This window comes from Thunnus maccoyii, chromosome 3, assembly GCF_910596095.1.
Source record: "Thunnus maccoyii chromosome 3, fThuMac1.1, whole genome shotgun sequence".
In the NCBI taxonomy this organism is placed as follows: Eukaryota; Metazoa; Chordata; class Actinopteri; order Scombriformes; family Scombridae; genus Thunnus; species Thunnus maccoyii.
The window spans coordinates 10572565-10597037 of record NC_056535.1 but is presented as its reverse complement, the minus strand read 5'-3'; the positions used below and the strand labels follow the sequence as shown (position 1 = coordinate 10597037).

Sequence of the window (24473 nt, the reverse complement as noted above, 5' to 3'; positions counted from 1 at the left end):
CCCTCTTTCACTCTTTATGCTAAGCTAGGTTAATTGGCTCCAATTTCCAGCAGACATGTTTGTCTGGTATGTGGTATCAATCTTGTCATCTCTTGAAAAGAAAGGAAATAAGTTCATTTCCCAACATGGTGAACTATCTTTGAAACAAAATAACACTTTCAAAGTTTGTTTTTTCCCAGTAAAAACTACATGTAAAGAAAAGCATGCTCGCCCTTTCCAAAACCCCTGCCAAAAAGTGTTTTATTTTATTTTTGTCCTTTTAGTAAAGTTTGAGTAAATGAAGTTTATTTTCATTTTATAAACTTATATATTTATTGTATTGTAATAAATACAATTGGAATATGCTATCTATTTTGAAAATATGATAGATAGGCCTTTAGCTGCAGCTATAATTAGCAGCCAAACCCACTTAATAATACAACTAATTACATTTATTTCTGATTAAATGTGAGCCTCAAACAAATAAAGAAACCTGATCATTTCAGCAGATTTCAAAATTAAAGATATGAAAGATTAAATTTTCATTTAGCTCCAGACTTTATCATGAAATCAGTTTTGTCAAATCGCTAAAAATCTTGAGCGGAGACAAAATATTCAGCTAATTTATTTTGGACATATAGGATCCCTAACAGGGTATGTTAGAAGTTACAGACAAAATTAACAAGTTAGACTGATAAAATAACAAATCAGTTCCCTCCAATGGCAAAAAATGAAGGCGTCACTCCTCCTTGCTGTGGCCAATCCCTGCCTGTCTCCATGGCAAACATTCCTCAACAAATAACCCGAAGAGGACTCGGCTTTTTCCGACTGGAGTCGGAATCAGAGCCGAGAGCCCCTGACTGTTACGCGCTACACATCAATCGTGTCTTGGCTTGCGGTTTGAGATTGTTTACATCCAATCAAACAAGTAAGAAAGAAAGTGGCCCACTGCAGAAATGGACACCGCTAATCAGGTCAGTAAATGAACGTATAGCAAGAACATTTTGACTCGGAGAAATGTGTAATTGTCTGCTAAATTGGCCAATGTTTCGTTAATTGGTAATGGAAATGAGAACGTCTTTATCCTCCCTCTGTGTCCTTACGCAGCTTGCATCTGTGGGGACATTTCAAGTGCTTAAATTACCTCTGGGATTTATCCGTGTTTTGGAATGGGTGAGTTGCAACTTTAATTTTTTTTGCTTGCAGTAACTTAATCATGCAGTGTAAATACACCAATAAATTACATAATGTAGTATGTATGTATTCAATATGATGAATGTTATTTACAAAGCAATGATGCCCACATTTCTCACGTTGAGCAAACATCTGGTTTCTGCAGCTCACTGGTGCAACTTAAACTTCATCGCATCTGTTGGGTTGTGGCGACTGAATTTTATGAGGAACCTTAACCCGCAATCAGCTCGGCAATGATCCATTTCACCGTGACTAAATGGCTCAAGTTTATGTAAGGATTTATTGCTCTGTGAGAACTACATGCCAGGGGAAACCGCTGTGTGGCTTTTCAATCATGCGTATTTTGGATGTGTCGTGCCAATCCCGTGCGCTTTGCGCCAGTCCAGAAAAAAAGCTCCATTTTACCCCAAGTGAAATGATAACAGGAACCCACAATAAGAACTGGGTGTCCTAGCTTTGACTGAATCAAAGCTTTACTACCTCTTTCTGTCTGGGTGTCGTTTGTGGTCTCCTGTTTATTGTACAGTGCAGAGAAGCCTAAAGGCAAAAACAGATAAATGATTTTCTTTTATGTGAGTTTGGAGAAATTATTGTAGCCATGAGGATGTTCAGCTTATGCACAGATAGGATGTGTGTTTGAGTGCGTGTGTGTGTGTGTGTGTGTGTGTGTGTGTGTGTGTGTGTGTGTGTGTGTGTTTGCGTGCGCGCGTGTGTGTGCTTGTCTTTCCCACTTTTATAAATGCCATCAAACATGCAGAGAATCCTCAAACAGCAGAGCACGTCCCTGCTCCATGAAAAAAATTCAATCCAAATAAAAACAGATTTTTTTTGACATGCAAAGGGAGTGAACCTCATTCAAACTCTCCTTTCGTCAGACACGTGACATTTTAGCTGAGATAAGGCAGATGTCTATCAGCGAGGTGAGTTCCAGAGTGCGTCCCTCTCAGCTGTTTGTGTGTGACCAGATTCACTGTGATATTTGTGGGCCAGAGCCAAAGACCAAGCAGATGATCCAAAGCACCATCTGTATGATGAAGATAACACTCTGTCATAGCTCCCTCTGTGTGTCTTCTTGTGAGTGTGTGTGTGAGTGTGTGTGTGTGTGTGTGTGTGTGGCAGAGGGCAGCATGTGTGATTGTGTGAGCATGACTGCACACCGTCCTGTGATCCACTGATCACCTGGTAGTGTTCGCTCAGATGTAATCACACAATCTTATGCAAGCTACAGTTCATTTAGAAATGTTCCTCCTCACCCTCTCACTCACACACGTACACACAAACCAACACTATTATGAAAGTGACCTTTTCCTTGCTGTGCCTTTTTTTCTCCCTCATTCACTCCTCAACTTCTCTGCTGGCCAGTGGGTTCATAAAAATACAAACGATTCAAATTACGACCCAGGTATTCTGATTTATTCTGCAGCAGTGGTGTAATTGTGTTTCAGCTGTTTCTCTCTGATACCAGAATGGAAAGGAATCTCCATGACCTCAATGCAGCTTCAGCTACATCACAGTTGGTGTCAAAATTATCTCACTTTTTCTGCTTCCATCTGGAGTCCTCATTTGGCCCTCAATTACACTCTGACTCCAGCTCAGTTGTGCTTCAGCCTCAGGAGACTCTGACAGGTACAGATGTCGCATATGATGTCGTTTTCAGAGTTAAATGACATGTAGCTCATTCTCTTCTGTCTGTGCACAAAACTGCTGAGAGGAACTTTAACGAGGGGTACCACACTTCATAAATCTCTAATCCCAAAGTAATGACTTAATTGTAGACAAATTTCTGAATTCATTCTAAAATATAATGTGCAGAGGTATATTACTGCCAACTAATTTAACTATAATTAAAAGGTCAAAATAAAACCTAATTAAATAGCCAAAATTATCCGTCTAGTTGAACACCATGTTTTTCTGTTTTGATGGTGCAGTTTCATATTTCTAACTACAAAGACAGCCCAGCAATTGTCATGAGAACAGATGTACTGTATGTATGCATGTATGTATATATTCTTACATGTATATACAGTATGTATGTTTATTAATATATAAATTCATTTTTGTAGCTGGGGAAAATCTTGAGGAAGTGTGTTGTACGATGTTGGGTATGGTGAGGACATTTGTGGTTTGATGTGTTGCGTACAGCAATTTAACACAAATATTAAGTAAAATTAAAGAGTTATTCTGTTGGCATTTAGAAACTACAGTTCACAGGTCTACGACTTAACATAGATTTATAAGCACATTTATTACTCCGAGTGTTTATGAATTACTCTCAGACCAAACACAACAACCAATTTGGAAATTTAGGACCCCTAAATGTTACTTGAATATGGCCCCTGTTGTTTTTTAGACTGCCATTCAAACAACAACTTCCTTCCAATCTTAGATGCATTCAGCTGAAGTTAGACTGACACCTCAACCACTTGTGAAAAGTCTGTAAAACCATGAAAATGATGCCAGCCACAGTATTTTCTATGTTCACGACAATCATGCTTCATTATGGAAAAGGCCTAGAGTGAATTTCTTTGTACATTATGACACCAGTGGAAACACATGTTTGTCAGTTTGGTTTGTTTATGCCCCCAGGCAGTAAAGGCTTTTGTTGGGGCAGCGACTGACATTTACTTTGCTAATAATAATGAACCCTTCATTGTATGGCTGATTGGTCATGGGGACAAACAGAAGGTTGTTTAAAGGTTGTGTTAACGTTAGTCGAGATAGTTGCAGGAGACAAGTAGGTTTCCTACATCTTCAGTCAGCACTGGGCCTGTACAAGGATGAAACAAATTCATAATCAGCCATGTCTGCAGGAGATTCTAGAGGATGGTTTAACGACTCAGTGTGTGTGTGTGTGTGTGTGTGTGTGTGTGTGTGTGTGTGTGTGTGCATGCTAGCAGGCTCTTGGCCTGTTTGGCACACTGTCAGTTGCTGGCATATTCTGCTCCAAACAGCTGTAAGGTCCCCTCCTCTCCACCATGGACCAACTCAAGCAGAAGCTGTCCTTTGAGATGTGCCCAAACTCCTCACTGCATGTGTGTGTGTGTGTGTGAGAGAGTGTGTGTGTCTTTGTGTGTTTGTGTGTGTGCAAGAGAGATGGAAGGAGGAAGAGAGCAAAATTGTACAGTTGATTGAGCACATGATGCAAATGATATACATGCATTTTTTTTAATGCGCTAAAGCGTCATCATGGCTGTATCATCTCACACGCTGCAGTTTTACTGTATCGACTTAGTCGCTGGCTGTTTTTTGCAGCAAAACTTAAGCTGATGAGTCACAAAGAATGAGTGCATCATTAGAGTCGTTCTATGAGTAAGGGTCCTCCTCTCATCCAAAACAAAGGACTAACCCACTGTCCTGTGATGTCATCTTCAGGACTTTACTGTATGCTGGTTTAGCTTGCCCTGCGGTGGACAGTTCAGTGTGTGCTTGTGTGTGCCAGATAAGCCTGTGCCACAGTAGAAGGTTATGTGTCACAAGGGTTTCATCTATTAATTGAGCTTCTCAGAGTATTCACTACTAAATAAAACATACTTTTGATATCAATCAAGCTATCATCTCTGATTGGGGTGTAACCTCTTCTGCTGAAGGTCACTTGTGCCTACACTGTTTAGCCATATCAAGTCCCATGGTGAGTTTCAACCAATTAATGATAGAATGGTAGCAATAACAGAATATGTTCCAGCAAGAAATAAAAATCTGTCTCAATATATGTTAAACTGTCATAGAGTGTAAGTTAATACAGAAGAATAACTGAATATAAATATAAGAATATATGACTATTCAGTCTCCTTATATTTTATATAAGGGAACTGAATAACATTGAAAGTTGTGTACAATTATCATATTCATAGTGACATTAAGTACCACATGCATACACATAAGAAAATGTATCTAGTTATCTAGTTATGTAACTAGTTATTGTTATAATAACAAATGAATAATCATAATTAATTAGAAAAGAATTGATAATGAAAATCAACATAACCTCCAGCCCCACTGACATCTGTCCTCTTTACAAAGCTCTACATGTCCTCTTGCTCAGGAATAATTTAGAAGTTTATTTTTTTGTAAAATGTAGCCTGAAAGTGAAGGACAGTCAAACTCATAAACAAGAAAAATACACATGCAGATTTGCTATACTACTATAACTGTACACGTGCTGCTGTAGACAAATGAAGGCAAATCTGCCATTAATATACAGTATGTTGGCTACTGTAATAAAAAACTATTATTAGGTTCATCCTAAATAAGCATAAAATCAAAATTCTTCTCTGATTAGGACTCTAATCTAAACACTCAAATCAGCACTATTCATTTTCACTGGGAAATTGGGTGAGATGGGCCAAAATTAGTCTGTAGTTATGCAAATACAGCAAAGACACCAGAGATTCAACGGATCAGAAAAGCACTGCTATTGACAAAATTGGATGCATCTTTGGAAAAAAAACTCTCTCACTTCACTCTCTTTCTCATTTTTGTTTCTCTTTTCCCCTCTCTCTCTCTCTCTCTCTCTCTCTCTCTCTCTCTCTCTCTCTCTCTCTCTCTCTCTCTCTCTCTTTCTCTCTCTCTCTCTCTCTCTGTCTCTCTCTCTCTATATATATCTCTCTCTGCCTTTTAGTCCATCACATTTTGTGTTATTTCTTCATTGACCTATCACCTTGATAATGTGTAACAGTGCAAGCTTTGACAGAGTGCTGCACAATGTTCATAAAAAACATTTGTACAGGGACATAGACGCACACACACAGGCATGCATCCATGCACTCACACACACACCAAAGGAAAACAAGTGAAAGAGTGAACGGAGGGAGATGTAGAGAGACTGGCAACAGCTGCTAACAGATATCGCAAGAGACTTGCCAGGTCAAAGATCTGTTTTTCAGCACTGAAATACCTCAGTTCCTAATGACAAGGGGTCATGAGGATAGAGGAGAACATTACACCTATTTTGAACACTTCAAGAGACTGGTGTAGGGTTTACAGTATCAGTTAAATATACACATCTCAGTTTCATAGAATTTGCTTTGGTTAAGCAGGTGAATTAGAGCACCAAAAACATCATTGGTCTTTCTGTAAATCATTATCAAATTGTAACAGGTATAATGTTTGCAAAACAAAAAAAAAAACATGTTTATAATAACTGTTAAAAATGTTCCCTGATATCTATCAGTCAATATAGTTTACAAAAGTCTGACAGTCTGTAATGTCAGATATTAGAAAAGTTTTATCTCTGGTGTCTCCTCCTCACTCAACTCTGCAAAAACTCATATGGAATTAGATGCTTATTTAGTTAATATATGTTGATATTCTGCTGGTATTAATAGAATGTAATTCAACTAAGACTGGGTTTTGTAATGTGCAACATTTGCACAAAAGATCATCACTCTTTTTCCTCTGGATGTTTGTTTGAAATGCTAATAGTTTGAAATGCTAAAAATAAGTAATGCAAATAAATCTTATAACTCTAAGATATTCCTACTTGCATCACAAGTATGATTGACAGTCCGCTGTTTATGCACAGTTTGTTTGTGCGAGGCTCGAGGTTGTGATGCCTTCAAAGAGAACAATATGGTTATTCACACCACACATAGCCATTTTCAGGCTAATCCCCAAGTAGGCACAAAATCCATCCAGGCCTACAGCACCACGTGTGCATGTTAGAGAATGGCTCATTATTTATAGTCCAACAAATAAAACAAAATTTAAAGCAAACAAATGAATGCAGATATGATCTTTTTCACTATTTCAAAATCACTGGTGGAGGGTTATACTAGTTATTACATTAAATGAACCAAATCTCTTTCACTCATTACAGGAGTTTGAACCTTTGAATACAGAGGTTGGTGTTGTTTCTTTGCAAATTAATAAGAATTGGTCAGTTCTGTGTAACACTAAAACATTTCCACTGGTGTGGTTTTAGAATAAGCTTTGTGTGGTTGTGGTAGCTGGTAAGCTCCTGGATCTGACGTGGCCTTTCCTGACCCATCAGGTCAGAGCTGGACCTCTGTTTCTCTCTTGACCTTGAGACGACGGTCCGCCATCTGTGACTCAGACAGGGAAAGGTTAGCCTGTCTTCTCCTGTTGGAGGACATATCTACTCAAACAAGACATCCTAAACACACAGGAACACAGGTGTTGAGACTGTGTGTAGACATACACAGACAAGACTGAGAGTAATGGAAAACAACTAAGACACTCAAACAGTGCATACATACACGTCACACCATATTAAGCTGTCTTGTCTACATACTGAAATAAAATTATATATAAAAGCAGGTGAATTTCATGCATTTTTAAAGAGAATTAATTTTGGATACAGTATAGCTTATTGTTAATAAACACTAACTGAAATTTCTGGTGGTCTGGAGGACAAGAACAACTGGAGATTGACTCTGAGATTTCACACACGCACCAAAACACTCAAAGAGATGGAGCAGGGTAATGTTTACAAACTTACAGGCGGCTACCAGAATGTATCCCTCCACCACGGCTCAGCAAGTAACGTCATTCTGCAGAAGCAAAAAGGGAGAATTTCATACTAAACAGACTGTAACTTTGGAAGATACTGACTTGAGTTACTTCAGACTGCTAAAGCATCATTGCATTCCAGGAGAATAGCTTCAGGGTCAGTATAGTTAGTAGGAATCGTTACTTTGACCAAGATATATTCCACATACGTAGGATATGTCAGTATTGCATTAAGACAGACTTGAAAAAACCCAAACCCATCCTTTAACACTACCTGAAACATTGACTGTCTGTCTGGAAGATGCCATTGCTTTTTTTTTTTCACTAACTCATTGACCTCCAGAGAGATCAGAGAAGCCAACCACAACCACAGGAGCTGAAGTCCTTCTGTTCCTCTCATAACTGTCTGTCTGCTGATTAAAGAGTCCAATAGCCCAACCTAGCCCTACACTGTAGACCTCCTTCTTCAGCTTTCTTTACGGTTCTTGGCCTGCTGCCATGACAGGCAGCGATTCGCTGGCAACAACTCTGAGTAGCTGCTTCCTCAGTGGAAGCTCCACATCCTACATGTCCCACATTCACTCGTACATTAATACTACATTCATTTAATCCTCAAATTGAACCCTGGTCCTCAACCTGGACATCTAATATCCCCTCGCCTTAGTAAAGACTGAGGAACAGTCACAACTGAGGATGATTTTCTTCATCTTCAGATTCTTCTTAAGACACACACACACAGTGGGGTTGTATTACATTTCTGCTGGGTGCCCTCAGCTTAATAAGTGCAGTGACTGTCACTGCAGGGCACAGGGGCCGGGTTCCAGCTAGGTCACCTGACTAAGTAGCCATGGAAACCCCATGGGGAGAAGAGGAGCACCAAGAAGGGACAGTGTTACAAAAATAAATGGAGGTTTTCTGCCTGCTTGTGGTCAGTCGAGCTTACAGAGAGAGAGAGAGAGCAGAGAGATCGGGGGAAAGATGAATCTGCGCTGTGCAGGGCGCAAAGCACTAAGGGATTAGCCGCCGCTAAATGAGCTACTGATTTTGTTCTGTGGTGCTTCTACTGGAGCAAAGATCAGCTTTTAGATGGATGTCACTTCTTTGTGTATCTGTTGTCAGTGAAGTAGTGGGGTTTTCTAACTAATTTAGCAGCTAAGATCCAGATCATTAGAGAGTTACCACATTTGTTCAGTGAGAAGGAGGAAGAACATGTGATCTTTAAGATGAATTAAAAATGAAAGATCATAGGTGTATTTTCATATTTCAACCCCAGTATGTAATTTAAGGTGATATTTTTCATCACTTGACATTTTGTGTCAAAGTTCAGTTCAAATGTGCATCTCTCTGTTCAGCCCCATGTGCTGCTGTTTCTGATGTGCATTTGTTGTTTTGCTGTAAAATTGCTCATGTTTTCATGCTGGTGGACCGCAACAGTGAGAGCAAGTGAGCAAGTCAGACTGTGTGTGTGTATTCGTGTATGTGTGTGTGTGTGTGTGTGTGTGTGTGTGTGTGTGTGTGTGTGTGTGTGTGTGTGTGTGTGTGTGTGTGTGTGTGGAGTGTGGCTAATGCTTCTGCCTGAGTGGAGAGATATTTTTACTCTTCATTCACATACATAGGCTATACAGTACATTGCCTGCTTACATCCCGGTCCTCTGATAAACAAACACATGCACAGCGAGGTTACACACATTCTGAGGCACACAAGCAGCCATGCGCAAACATAGACATATAAATGAATGGAAATGCGGTATGAATACACAAACATGAATACACAAACATGAATACAATTTTATCATCATACACAGGTTTGTACATGCGCAGGAGCATATTACATGAACTAAGATCATCAGCCTAAAGATAGCAAAGAGCACCAAAGCAGAAGAGAAATGATAACATGAGGCACACAAGGGACTTTATTATCTCACTTACTTCTGTGGTTGGTTAAAAATTTCCTCAGAGTGTTTTTTCAAATTGCGATTAGAGACACAGTGTCAACAATACACTTGGCATGGACTTAAGAGTTTCTTTACTTCTCTTGTTTTTGAATTTGGAAACTGTAGCCGTTTAACAATACACCCAAATTCCACAATGGCGGCATATTTGAAGTCCATTATTGGCTCTTTGGCAGTTAGATCCAGAAAAGTCTCTGTGTAATTCTCACTAATGCTGTCTCCATCTCCCCAAGTGCCCAATCAAAGGCATTTAGGCTTCTGTTGTTCCCTCCGTCACAGAGGGAACATTGATCTTGGATCCAGTCATTGATCTTGGATTCACTACATTTTAAGTAAATTCCAGTATTTTCCAACCCTGGTCTTCTTTTTCATGCTGTAATTGACTTTTCTGACTCAGGGTCTTGCTAACTTTGCACTTACAGATCCCTTTGTAGAGATTTGTGAAACACAGAGTCATTAATATAGGATCCTGAATTTATCCTAATAAACTTACATAAACTGTTACATCAATCATTTTACACACTTGGCTCTGAGTTATATTAAAAGTAAACACCCTCTGGATTAGCTGTACCTAACTGCATATGGATAGTTAACCAAACTTGCTACCTATTCATCTGCAGTAATAAACATTTATTACTTATGATTTTATTTTCAAGGTAAAGATAGATATTATGTCCTGAAATGCTTTGATTACTTTGTAGGGGTTGTGCAGTGTTGATCAGAATTGCAAATTTGTAGTATTGACACAGCTGGGTCCACTCTCATCCATGGACATTTATAGATTTTCCAAGTTGGTCACCAACAAGTCCTACTCTTTGTAAGCAAGCTTTTCCTCCTCAGTCAGCTATACAGAGCAGTGGCTGCAGGAATGCCACTAGTTTCTAGATCCACCTCCATTTTTTGTCTTTCCTCTTCCATTTGATTTAGCACCTCATTTGTGTACTCTGGTGGTTGGATTTCCTTGGATGGCAGGAACAAAAACAAAAAACTTTCTCGTTTGCTAGCATGTACACATACTGAATAGATAGCAATGCACAGCCTCTCACATGAATTTAATAAGCAGCTACTTTGGTTAGCTGCTTAGTTGATCCCTGTGCAGTTAGCCACAAAGGTTATCCATGGCGCTAAACAAAGTTAACATGACACAATGTCGGAATGGCCACAATTCATGATAATACAAAAAATTATTGAAAATACCAGAACTTCCCTTTAAAAACATTTTACATTTACTTTTCTGAAAGTTTTTGTGCTCTCCCTATTCAAATCACTCACTCCATACGATGAGTTTGTACAGTTTACAGGATTGGGTTGCCTTCCTCCCTTAATTCAGTAAATTATAGTGGGGAGGAGGGAAACAAATTGAAAGAGATAGGCCTCCCTTTCTCAATCTCTGTGTCACTCTGTTTCATCTTTCTCTTTCTTTCTGTCCTCATAAAGAGTGTCCTAGATTTATTTTCCCTCTCAGTCAGGCAGGGAGAGGGGCTGAACATCTGAGGCATTCTTCTCCTCCTGAGGCAGCCACTTGACATCGCAACGATTCCTATCGACTTGAATAGAGCAGGTGGACGGTGTGCGTGCGTGTGAGTGTTTTTGTGTGTGTGTGTGTGTGTGAGGAGGTTTGCGAAAATGTCAAGTGCAGCTCATCAGTGAATGCACCTTTCAGTTCGTCTGCCACTTAACGTGATCCTCGCCTCCCCATCCGTCGCTTCCTCTGCTGCTCTTAGGATATCACGTACTCTTGTTTTAGCAGCTCCACCATTTGTTGTTCCCTGCTCACATCTCTACTTTCCTCCTCTCACCTTTCTTATTATATTTATTTTACAGTCAAATATTATTCATTTTATCAAGCCACCATTCCTTCAAAATTCTCTACATGTCTTTCTGTTCATTTATTATCTTTATTCTTTCTCTGTTTGGTTCATCCTTTTACTACACCCTCATTTTCCTGTTCTTCATAACTGAGACTGTGTGTCTTGGGTAGTACAGTAGGTCTGACTGCTGATGGTCAAGCCTGAAGCCAGTGGATCAGTTTCATAATCCTCAGCCAGCCTCCGCTCTTCCACGGTGCTCATGTCTCCATCTGAGCCTCTAACACTGCCTGCGCTATTCTGCTTAGACAGAATTCTTTTTTTTTTAGATTCTTTTTTTGGCATTTTGCCTTTATTTGAGAGTCAGTGTAGTGAGACAGGAAATGAGGGAAGAGAGAGAGGGTGTGACATGCAACAAAGGTCCCCCTGCTGGGAATAAAACCATGGATGTTGTGGTTAATTGGTATAGGCCTTAACCATTAGGCCACCATGGCACCCACAGACAGTTCTTGAACTCATATTCAGATTCACTCACCTAAATTTACATTTTTTTATGTTTGATTGAAGTGCACATACATCGGTTTAAAATCAAATTAAGGTCTTCCTATGAGTGCTGTGCTCTTCAACACCATGTAGGTCAGGAGAGAAGAGGGCAAACAGGGAGATGTTTCAGAGCTTTGTTTGCATTTCATACAGTTTTGATTCCTGTGCCCGTGCTCCTCTCTCTTTCTCTCTCTGTTGCTTTCCCTCTCTCTGCCTCTCTTTCGCTCTCTATCTCTTGTTCCCTGAGGAGCCCAGCTGGGAGAGGCAGATAAACACACGGGGGCGTGGGGCTTAGCACCCACCCTCCTTCCACAATGCCATGCTCTCCTGTTCAAAGGACCCAGCCAGAAATGAGAGGGGCTAAACCCAAGCCGAAAATCACAGGGAGAGGAGGCAGCTGCAGGAGAGATCAAGTACATAGACATACATACCGAGAGAGAGAGAGAGAGAGAGAGAGAGAGAGAGAGAGAGAGAGAGAGAGATGCTTATCTGGGGGTGTTTGGGATAATTTATTCTCCCGCTCTTCTGGTCACTTCCCTTCTTCCATTTATTTGTGCAGATAAGCACATGGCACAGTCTGCATGTACAGTATTTATGAGATCTTTTGGTTGCATATAATTTACATTGATTGGTGAATTTGTGTGTACAGACATGTGAGCACTTTTCTGTGTGTGATTGTGGCCTCAGAACCAAAAGCAGATAAAAGGAGTGAATCACTTAAAACGCTTCACTAAAGGAATTCCTTGCAAAGGTTCCCACTGTGCACCATGACAGCCAGGTAAACAGTATACAGCCTCCACCTGAGACCTGAAGCTGCAAGAAACAAGTGGAAAAATGCTGTGTGATAAACTGAAGGCTTTGATTTGGGCTGATCTAACCCAGCCAAACCACGCTTAGCCCTTTGTGACCCAGATTATCCTTTGCAAAGCATCACCTGGTATTGTGCAATTATGCCCCTGTGAGGAGGTTCAAAACATACAGTTCAAAATATCCAACAGTAGCCATTAATGTGAAGGAAAAGACTGCAAATTCTGATCTTTTTATATCTGTAGAAATCTTTTTGATTGTGTGCATGTGGGTCTGAATATATGTTGCTGCTACTTTATCAGCTGTGATAATGCTATGATGTAACTATCAAACTGTCAACCAATTATCTCAAACAAGTTGTTACAAAAATCTAATTTTGAGTCCTACAGTAATCTCAGTATAGACACATGGCGCCCAAGAAGCACAGACTTAATAACTGCAGATTCAGTATGGCTGGTTTGTTTTGTCTGAACCACTCTTCATCTGAAAATAACAAGCAGTCAATGCACTTGAAGGTACCCTACATAGAGAGGTTCATCCTAAACTCAATGCCTGCATTCAGCCACAAGGTGGCATGAACCACCTGATAATGTATTTCAGATAGGGCACCTCAGGCTGCATGAGATGAGTTTAATGGTTAACATGTCTTGGGCCATCCAGTTTCTAACATATCAAAATATATTAAATCAGTGCTTCAAAAATAAGTGCTTTTGAACATCAAATGTCAGTAAGGCTGGATTTCCTCTGCCTTAAGAAAATTTGTATTTCTTTGTTTGATTTCATAGATTACCCACATAACCTCACACTGCAATCAGTAAGACCAGGTCTGATGTAGTGTTCATTAAGATCCATACAACAGAGAAGATGTTGATCAAGAAATTCAATTCTGAAAAACAGGCCAATGAGCAGACAGAGGTGACAGTATTTACCCTATAAATGTGCAAATGGAATCAAATCAGTCTAATCGAACTTGATACTGAAGAAAATTTAATCTCTTTTGAAAGACAAACCAAATGGAAACAGAAAAGTCCTCCTTGTAGCATCCTGTGTCTTCCCCCCCTGGAAAATCTGATGTGCCACTATAAACATACCACACAGGAAGCCTTGATAAAACTGTGCTTTCTCTGTGATTCATAATATCCTTGCTACCAGAAATATTCATACATACATTTTCTGTTGCAGTTATTTGAATCCTGAAGGCAGAGGAAGTGAGCGTGTCATTTTTGTATGGCTGATATTAAACTTCTATTAGCGTGGAATTAAAGCCTATGTGCTGTTCATATGGGAGACACATTTCCTTGGCAACATGGTGGTTACAGTGACTAACTGGTCTGATTTTTTTCCGAGATGTTATCTCTTTAAACTAAAGACTGCACAAAGAAGATCATCTAAGACCAATTATTCAATAATCACAAGGTCAAATAATATCATTATTATATTACTTTTATAACAGTGAAATCAAACAACATTCAGTATTCAAAAGCTGGGAATGAGTCAATCCAAAAAAGAAAAGTGAGACAAAAAAGTGAGTCTAAGCCAAAAAAAAAAAGATAAAAATGATTTAAAAAAAAGTCAAATAAAACAATCTCAGATGTTTTTTATTATTATTTTAACACTTAAAAGTATCAGATACCAGTATTAAAACATTGAGCAGCCGCTCTAAAACCACAAGCTGCTCAAACGTGTGGCTGGGGAGGAAAAGTCACCAAGCAAAAGATACCCAGATATTTTTATCAAAGCAGAACTAAAACAATATTGGCCTCATAATCGTTAGTTGCCCAAAAACAAAACTTCAATGGGATGCTCATGTCACTGTGTTTCTTATTGCATGCTAACACTAGCCATAACAAATTGATAACCTAATAGTATATCAGTAATTGCTGCTTTACAGTATTTCTACTCCCAACGGGTCAAAATCATTGAATGCAGTTTCAAACTGGAAGAAAATTTGTGACATCCTGCGCTGAACATCTTTGAGGCTGTCCAGGATTCACTTTCCATTACCAGTATTTTTCAATTTTAGTGAAATACACAGCTAGGTGTTGTCTGCATAGTAGTGGAATACTATTATGTTTACCTAGAAGACGTAACTGATAAAGATGTCCATGTTGACTTGTTAGCTGTGCATGTGTATATTAACATACAGTAAGTTTACATATTGCTTAACATTTCAAATGTACACAGCAGGCTCCTGAGCACCTTGACATTATGTATTCTCACATTTTTGGCACATATTTAACAAATACTACAATGTTCAGTGTATTTTTAGACATAAATGTAAATACTTGCATGAGAAAAACTTGCCCAAACCACAATTTTAATTCCCATGTAACTGAAGAACATATTCCCAGGATGGCTGTAATATGGCTGAGTGATATAATAATGTTGAAATGTATTTAATAGTACCCTCCAGAGGTCACTAATGAGACATCTCATCCCCAGCTGCTGGCAAGCTGCATGTCCAGCTGCCTGTAATATGAGAGAGGGGAGGCTCATGCTAACTAGGCGTCAGGTCTGATTATGGTGATCATGGTTGTGAGAACCCTTGAGGCTATTGAAGCGTTACATGAAAAACTGTGCTGAGAGAGAGAGAATATTAAGGGTGGAGGGTATGTGTGTGTGTTAGAGGGTAGGATGTGTGTTTGCTTCATGTTCATGTTTGTTGATTATAACTAGAGGCCTGTTTATCAGTCTGATCATGACTATGGTTCAGTCTTTTCATTTTTATTCAGGAAATCAAAAAATGTTGACCAGCTGCTGTATGTATTGTAGTACTTGTATGTTGTCCTTCCTAGTCTCACATCTCTCATCTGTCTTTATTGGTTTTACCTTTATTTCTTGAAGAGTGGCATATTATATGGAATGAAATGGTCATATGTATTGTAGCTGTGTATCACTGTATCTGAATGTGTGAAAACATTTTGTATGAATATATTAAAATGTGTGAATGTGTAAAAAAGGTTTTGATCAATTGAATTCAAATGTTTGAATGTGTAAAAAATATCTAAACAAATCTCTTTACTAAAGGAAGGAATCTCTGTCTGTATGTCTATATGTCCATATGTCTGTGTGTCTGTATGTCCTTCACATATTTCTTGAACCGTTCATCCGATTGACTCCACACTTGGCGGCTGTATGGCTGGGGAACCAAGGGAGTGCAGTGTCAAATTCGGTGCAATTTGGACACATGATATGTTTATGAATAAACTTTGAATGAACTAGCAATCAGCAAGCCGCACAGCTCTGTGCAGCGGCAGGGCTGAGCTTCAGGACTCTGCCGACTGACTCCAGCATGTCAGGGAGAGACCAGAAATGAGGCGTGACACAAGTCAGAGAAAAGTGCTCTATAAAGAGAAAAGTAGACAGCAAAAACAGAGCTTTTAATCAAGAATGGACACTGAGCTCAGGTCATCCGCATTTTGGAAGCACTCAGAGCCCAGTACACCATGACTGTAGTTACACGCGTAAAACGGAGCAAATACTTCCACGGGTAGTTCAAAACTAGTTTGTCTCATATACTCCGAGACCATGGTGATTGTGAAGCGACACTACAGACAAAGCACAAATCTTTAGAGCAAACACAGCATGAGCAGCATGTTTAGCAGATCAACAGCGAGTGAACTGAGTGTCTACACAGGAGGCATTCAAGTACATGGTTGGGCATAGGTCACCTATTGCCTCTGGCTTCAGCACTGGCTGTTTGGCTGGGAGGTCCCGGGGCAGAGGGAGAGCATTTGCCAGGCAGCACTTCACCAAAAAGCATGGCATGAGAGGCTTTTGTTCCAATGGCGACAACCTAAATGAAGCCACTAGCAGACTCTTTTGCAGAGAAACGTTAACACCAAGCTCCATTGAAAAAAATACGTCCACATTTTACCTACAAAATGGGTGCCAAATTAAACTAAGCTTCTAACGTTACTTTATTTTCTAAATATCATCCATGTTGCTTGTCCTACACCTACAAACAAGGCCTCTTTTAAATTGTATATTTTTATAATTAGTGTTGTTTAGTTCAGAGTCTCAGAGGCTGAAGAATATTCAGTTCACTATCATGTATGACAAAGAACACGAGCAAATCCTCAGATCTGAGTAGCTGGTACCAGTGATTGTTTAGCATTTTTACTTGAAAAATTATTTAAATGAAGGACTTTAAGTACAGGGACAGAGGCATCAAACGCAGAACACTTTATTTATGTATCATATATTTTGTGTCAATTTTAACAGTTGCTTGCACAGAACTGCTTTTGCTGCATGTCATTAAAAATACTCGTCAATTTTAGAGCTAAGTGGGGAGAGAAGAGCAAATTATCCCCTTCTCCTGTTTGTCAAATGAGGCAGACAAAGCTGTAGCAAAATGTCTCTACTCTACATACAGTTCAATAGTGATGTCTCTTTGGGCCACAATATTGTTGGAGTGGGCAGGAGAGGCGATGACTTAATCACAGTACTGGTAGGGATTGTGTGTGCAGGAAGTGAGAGCATCCCAATATACTTTAACTAACCCACTCTCAAAATCTGAAATGGTGAAGCTGCACTCAAAATTCTCTCTTAACATGTGTGGGTAAGTTTTATAATATAATATATGAAGCTGCTGCTGTTTGTATAATGTGTCTATAATGAATCAACTTGCCTCTTCCTCTTATGCAATCAAGTGTTTTAGCCATGTGTTTCAATCAACTGTAATGTTCTTCCACCACTGATGTTCGTAAGATTTTTAGGAATCTTGTGAGAAGAGCCACTGAGATATTTCTTATAGGCTACTGTACAATAAATCAGCATCACTCTGCATCAATCATTAGTCCTGTACGTAGGGTCCAGCCTGTGTCTTAGGTTTTATTATTATTTAGATGAAAAATATATCCCCTACTTGCTCTTTCCTCCCCCCCGCCTTTTATTCTTTTGTCGCCCCCCAACACACACAAACACACACACACACACACACACACACACACACACACACACACACACACACACACACACACACACACACACACACTACTGTGCTGTCCTCAGGCAGCCTCCTCCAACCTCTGTTTAGTTATCAGAATGCTTCTTGGAGCCCTGTAGTGTAACAAAGCTGGATTTGATCCTCCTGTCTTCCATGTGTATGGTCATATTTGCACCGGTAAGTTCAAGTTTTCATACTGGATATAGCTTTTTGTTGCAAACACTTTGGATACGTGTTCAAACATGTTCAATTTTTTTTTCAGACCAGTGTGATCATTCTGTATTATCCTTGTTTCAATGAGCCAATGTTATAATAACATTATAATTGTCATGTGCTTTACTTCAGTTTTGAAGCCTGTAATAAAAGTTAAGCTGTGAAGTATATATTCATTAAGTTTAGGATTCAGTTCTGTCTATATTTAATTGTAGTTACCTACTGTATATCGTTCTCTACCACATTACTAATGCAGTTTGTGTTTGTGTAATCTGTCAGATTACATTTGATGTCAGATTTTATCTATTCATATACTTTATTCTTACAGTCGCCCATATTTTGATGTGTGCATACATACAAAGTTTTCAGAGTTCAGATTTTCCTTTGTCTGTTTGCAGAGTCCTGGGAGAGTCAATGCTTGTATTGTCAGGCCAATTTTAATGGAGCAAATGCTTAAGGAGGAATGTGCATTTCTGTTGTTTTAAATAAGCATGGGGATGAAGTCATCATCAGGTGCCAGTGGAGGGAGCACAGACAGAGATGTCTTTCTCCAGACTCTTTCTCTTTCTCCCTCATTCAGCTTAGACCACACACTCACTACAGCTATTGTAGTCCATGTGCTGATGTGGCCAAAATGCTATCAGCTGGAGTTAAATTGGCTTCATGGCAGAGAAATTGTTGAGATGTCCGTAAGCAAAATGTTTAAATGGTGGGTCTGCTGATTCTCACTATTCACTTATAGGGCTTCGTACTAGAAATTCATTCCAGTTCCAGTTTTAAACTTTATATACCAAAAATCAACTAAGACTGCTTTAATATATTAATCTGTGTGATGGAAAATTGCAAAACAACCTAGCACATTTTGCATGGTTGGAGATGTCCACTGTAATCCACCTTTGACAGATTTTGATTGGTCATACTTGTCCTGGTTGACAGTGCCAATAAAATCTGCTCAAAACGGTGCCATCACACTGGAAGTGACTAATTTCACAGCATGTTTTTATTGTCAGGCATCAGCATAAGATTGTTCAACACAAGTTTTCCAGTGACTGATTAACAGAATCAGCAGGCTTCCACACAACCATCCGCTACAACTCTGCCATCTTCTCTGCAATCTAAACATCATTTCAGTTACCTTTCTCTAGTACACAGGATGATAATGTGTATAAAGTTACAGCCTGATACCCATTGCAGATGCCTAATGATAGGTCAAAACATCAAAGCATAAAAGCTCACCCAAACTTTGGTACGTTTCACTTTCATGTTGATAACTAACTAAATCCCATATTGATACAGATTGCATTGATGCAGATTACATTGTGCCTAAAGTCATAAAACACCATGCAAAAGGGCTGATCTGGCAGAGGATGGGATTTATTTTTTAACTGTTTTTGCACATTTTGTTGTTTCTGTCAGCAGAAAAAAAAAGTTTGAACCCTGATATGTGGAATTCATTCTGTGTGATATTACAACACTGAAGTCTAGTACATAATATGAGAGACAACATTTCATGAGGATGCAAGACAGAAAACGCAAAAGGCAGCATGTACGAGACACATATGTATACAAAATAAGATGATACACACTGAATTAACATCACAACATAATACAGTTTGGGTTTTGCATCAGCCACACTGTGAAGTTTGTGTATCTGTGTGTGAAAGTGGAGAAATACATTAACACTTTAGTGCACAAGTGACCATTTCTAAAGCAGCACAATACTTGAGGGCGTCGTAAAAAACTACAGTAACACAACATGGTAACATGGAGCTGATGCTTCTGTTCTCACAGTTTTCTCCGACTTAGTAACAGTATGTATGTTGAATCAGATAAAGAGGGTCTGTGATGGAAAAATGTGGGTCTGATAAACATTGTCGACAGTATCACCTTGTCAGAAGTGGTTGTGTGTGAGTGTACAGTAACTGTACTGTGCATTAAGTGGTTTATTACCTCAGTTCAAATCAGTTGCAGTGTCGTTGCCATAGTAGGGATCTGATTTTGCTTCTTTTTTTTTTCTTTGCAGCTCTTTGCCATTTTTGCATTTGCAACATGTGGGGGCTACTCTGGGCAGCTGCGGGTTAGCGTGGACTGCATGGAGAAGGCCAGCAGCAACCTCAGCATCGGCATCGACTTTGCGTATCCTTTCAGGTGAGCGGGCTTCATCTCAGCCTGTCTGCATCATTGACCATGTTTGACAATCTGTTGACAGTTCTTTATGTCAATGTTTGATGGCAGGATTAACCAAAAATGAATATTTACAAGCAATGTGATTGCTTCCAGTTAATCAACATAGCTTGATATAAACAGGTCTCTGTGAAATCACAGTTATTTGTTTCAAAAGTAACGCATGTATGTGCATGTGGGACTATTTCTGTCATAAAAAAGTAATTCTAATGAAAGCTTGGTTGTAGAAAGATACGTTGGTGTTGATTTCTTAAAAATGTAACAGAGAAATTTTGTGTTTCCACGCTGGCCATTATAGTGGGGTGACTGAGCTGAGTCTCCAGTGCAGCCTCCATATTGATGTAAGATGACAAAAATGAGACAAAAATAAGATGACACTCTCAATTTACCGATTCACACAAGATTAGTAAGGCACTAAAGTTAAAAACACAGAAGAATCCCCACTGTATCACAGTTGCCAGGACCTCCTTGAGTAAAATATATCCTAATTAAAGCTACAAACACAATTTTGGATGCATGTGAAGCAGGGGTGCTTGGATTTGACACCTGTGCCTCCTGCTGTGTGTCTGTCAGGTTGTACCAGGTGTCCTTTGAAGCGCCCATATGTGAGGCCACGAGGAGGGAGCGCCTGTTCCTCATTGGAGACTATTCATCCTCAGCAGAGTTTTTCGTCACCATTGCGGTCTTTGCCTTCCTGTATTCCCTCGGTGCCACTATTGTCTACATCTTCTTTCAGAACAAGTACCGCGAAAACAATCGAGGACCGCTCATTGTGAGTACAGTGGCCTATGATCTGGGACAAAGTACGACATTACATAAGATAAATAATATTACCCTCAATTCTCAATTATCTGTATTCTCTAATGTCAAATATGCTAGATATATCTGTACAAAGCAAGCTATCATGCAACCAAAAGTATTTTTTGGAAAGTACAGACAAAATAATGTTTTCCTCACACTCCTTTATTATTTCTTTATGTTGCTTGACCTATCCATGTCTATACTGTTTGTCTCTTCTCTCTTACATGCCGTCAGGATTTTGTTGTGACTGTGGTGTTTTCCTTCATGTGGCTGGTCAGTTCTTCTGCTTGGGCCAAGGCTCTGTCTGATGTCAAAATAGCCACTGATCCAGATGAGGTGCAGCTCCTCATCTCTGCCTGCAAAGTCCAGACCAACAAGTGCGGTTCTGTGCAGGGACCACGCTGGTCCGGACTCAACACCTCAGTGGTAGGTTACACACTGGGGATACATAAATTAATAGCTAAGACAAGTCAACATTCAGTTAAAGTGCATTATCACACAATAGTGTCTTTACAAACAATGAAAACAATGAATGGACAATGAAAACAACAGCAGAACTAACAAACAATACAACTGATAGATTAGGAAACATCAGTTAACATAGATAGAGATAAAACATTGAGAACAATGGCAATACAACCACCAGGCTGCAGAGAGAATGGTAAAAAACAAACAACGGTGTTGAACTAACCAGAAGGTAATAATAAGTTATATGTTGTAGGTCAGAGAAAACAGGTGAGTTTTAAGTATGGCCTTTAAGGTTTCTAGAGAAGGAGCTGTTCTAATACAAATGGTGACTGTTCCACAGGAAGGGACCACGATGTAAAAATGCTCTGAAGCAAGCTGAGTTTTTTGTAAATTCTAGGAAAGGATAAGTAAGGGGAACCTAAAGAACATAGGAGTTTGTGCTGCTGTATATGGGTATATGGTCAAATGAGATCAGAGACGTAACCAAGTGCTAGCACATGTAGTGCTTTTTAGGTCAGGGTGAGTACTTTAACATCAGCTCTAGTATGTACAGGCAGCCAGTGGAGAGAGATCAGAGTTAGAGTGGTGTGATCAAACTTTCTGGTTCTGGTTAAGATTCTTGCAGCAGTGTTCTGAGCAAGTTGCAAGCTATTGATAGATGATTGGGGTAAGCCAGAGAACAGTTACAAGAATTACAAAAATCAAGCCTGGAGGAGATGAATGCATGAATCAAAATCTCAGAATCAGATAATGAGAGGAATGGATGGATGCCCACACTTGTTCTCTCTCTGTCTCTTTCTCTCCAGGTCTTTGGGTTCCTCAACTTTGTTCTATGGGCTGGCAACATCTGGTTTGTCTTCAAGGAGACTGGTTGGCACAAGGGTGCTTCAAGGATCACAGGCGGAGCAACTGAGAAACAAGCCGGCACCTTTAACCAGCAGCCCTACAACCAGGGGAGCTTTGACCAGTCAGGGAGCTACAACACCCAGGGAAACCTCGGCCAGCCGTCTGAGTACAGCCCGGTTGGAGGGCCTACCTCCTACTCCAATCAAATGTAGCCATGCCTTTTCATTTCCTGTGTGGCACTTCTGCATTTTAAACAGGGCAATCAGGGGTGATAGGGGGTTAATTTTCAACCTCTGCTCAGTTTGTCATCAATGGGTCATAAACACATAAAAAAAGATGGTCATATGAAAGAAGGTGTCAAAGGAAGTAGTTGGAAGTAGTCAGCTGATACAAAGTACACCCATTGTACATACAAGTATTGTTGGGTCTTGTACAAAATGATTACATATAGTCTTTTATTCCTTCTCTTTTAAAGGTGTTGTTTGCTGAATGTTGTACTTCTTGTAGTGACAGTTTCTCTCTCTGTGCTTGGTAATTGACATTCACTGTTTCGACTGGATGTCTTTTTCAAACTGGTTTGCAGTCTGCCGTGAAGTGCTCTATGTTTGTATAATTCTTCAAGTTTCTAAAATGGTGTTGACAAGTGCATGATGTGTCTTTATATGCTCTCTGTGAAACTAGTTAAAAAAACAAAAAAAACATGCAATTTATCTATGAAAGTTTACAAAATTCAAACTGCCCAGGCACATTACTTTATTTAGGTGAGTATTATTACCTTATTTTTTAAGCTAACAGGAAGTATATTTTGATAATGGGCATTTCTAATTCAGATATAGATTCATATCATATATATTCAACATACTTTAGTGACGTCTGTTATTTTTGTCAGCACAAATATAGTACATTCCAATTCATTTCTGACACTGGTTTTGATAATGTCAGAAAGTTAAAAAAACAAAAAAACAAAAGCAATAACTGCATACTGCCAAATACACTATATAGGGTTTGTGCAAAAACAACAACAACAATAACAACAACAAAAAAAAAACAGTACAGAATGCAACCATTGCAGTATATTGTTTTGGTTTTCCATGGTTTTCATTTCTTTGATGCATCCACACAGATGCAGACAGATCTTTTATTTCATTTTATTTGAATAATGTTAAGAGGAAGATTGTCTCCCTCCTTGTTTACAAATTGCAGATCTTGCTACAAATTACTGTGACTGTTGGCTACTGGAAAAAAACAAGTTATACCTCTCTAAAGCATGTCCAGAGTATCCATTTACATTGCTAAAGCATAGCAAAAAAACACATCTGCACCCCAGTTGTAATAGAAGAATAGTAAATTGTGGGCTCATATCTGTACATAAATCATGGTTCAGGTTTGGACAATTTTAAACAAATCTGTGAAATTCATGTATTGTAAAAATCAAAGGATAATGCTCGGTTGCTGTTTGTTTACATGAATATGACTTGTGCAACCCTGTTTTTTGACCTGCTAAGCATGTGGCTCGCATCAGTGTAATAAAACAGATTGACCATCCATGTATGTATAGCCTGATGTCCATGATAATGTGTACAGGTCCATACACTTGCACCGCAATGAGAGTGATGATGTTTTACAGCCATTTGTGCTAATGCACAAATTTGTCCATAAGTGACATGTCCTCATGTATCTACTCAGATCTCTTTATCTGATCTGTGTCAAAATGTGCACTGAAATAGTGAAAAACTAGCTACTTTTCATACACTGAATGATACTGAAAATTTAACCTGGTGTCTGAAACAGGGACAATGTGAAGCCCACAGTGACATTGTCTGATCCTTCTTGTAATCCAAAACAGCAAAGTGCAGTATTTTGAAGTCCTTATTAAAACAAAAGCCTTTATGAACACAACATCTGTGTCTATCTAGGAATGCATATGGTTGAGAGGCTTTGTTGTTGCATGTCCTTTTCCAGAAGCAATGGGGTGAAAAGTACAGCTGTCTTTATTTTTATCAGATTCACTTGGACATTTAACACAAGTCAAATGTGCTGCCTTGAGACTCCAGAAGGATTCTTTTACTAGAAAATGAAATTAGCGGCTGGTGAATCACTCATTAGTACTCATAAAGTCAGATCTAATTCCACCCAAAATTTGCTGTTTCTGCAGAGAGTCAAAGCTCTCATCACTGCCACACAGATTGACTTTGCTGAACTGTACACTGACAAACATAGCCTACTGCATACAGACACAAATTACTATAACGATGAGGCCAT

The 24473-nt window shown here is 39.3% G+C and overlaps 1 protein-coding gene across 1 annotated transcript; it reads left to right on the top strand.

Annotated features, from left to right (window-relative positions):
* Nucleotides 1-847: 847 nt before the first annotated feature.
* Nucleotides 848-23083, top strand: synpra (synaptoporin a). The gene is made up of 6 exons (XM_042406657.1): nucleotides 848-953; nucleotides 1087-1152; nucleotides 19936-20060; nucleotides 20670-20868; nucleotides 21132-21323; nucleotides 22172-23083. The coding sequence occupies exons 1-6, from the start codon at nucleotides 936-938 to the stop codon at nucleotides 22421-22423; spliced, it is 852 nt and encodes a 283-aa protein (XP_042262591.1). The 5' UTR covers nucleotides 848-935; the 3' UTR covers nucleotides 22424-23083.
* The last annotated feature ends 1390 nt before the right edge of the window (nucleotides 23084-24473 follow it).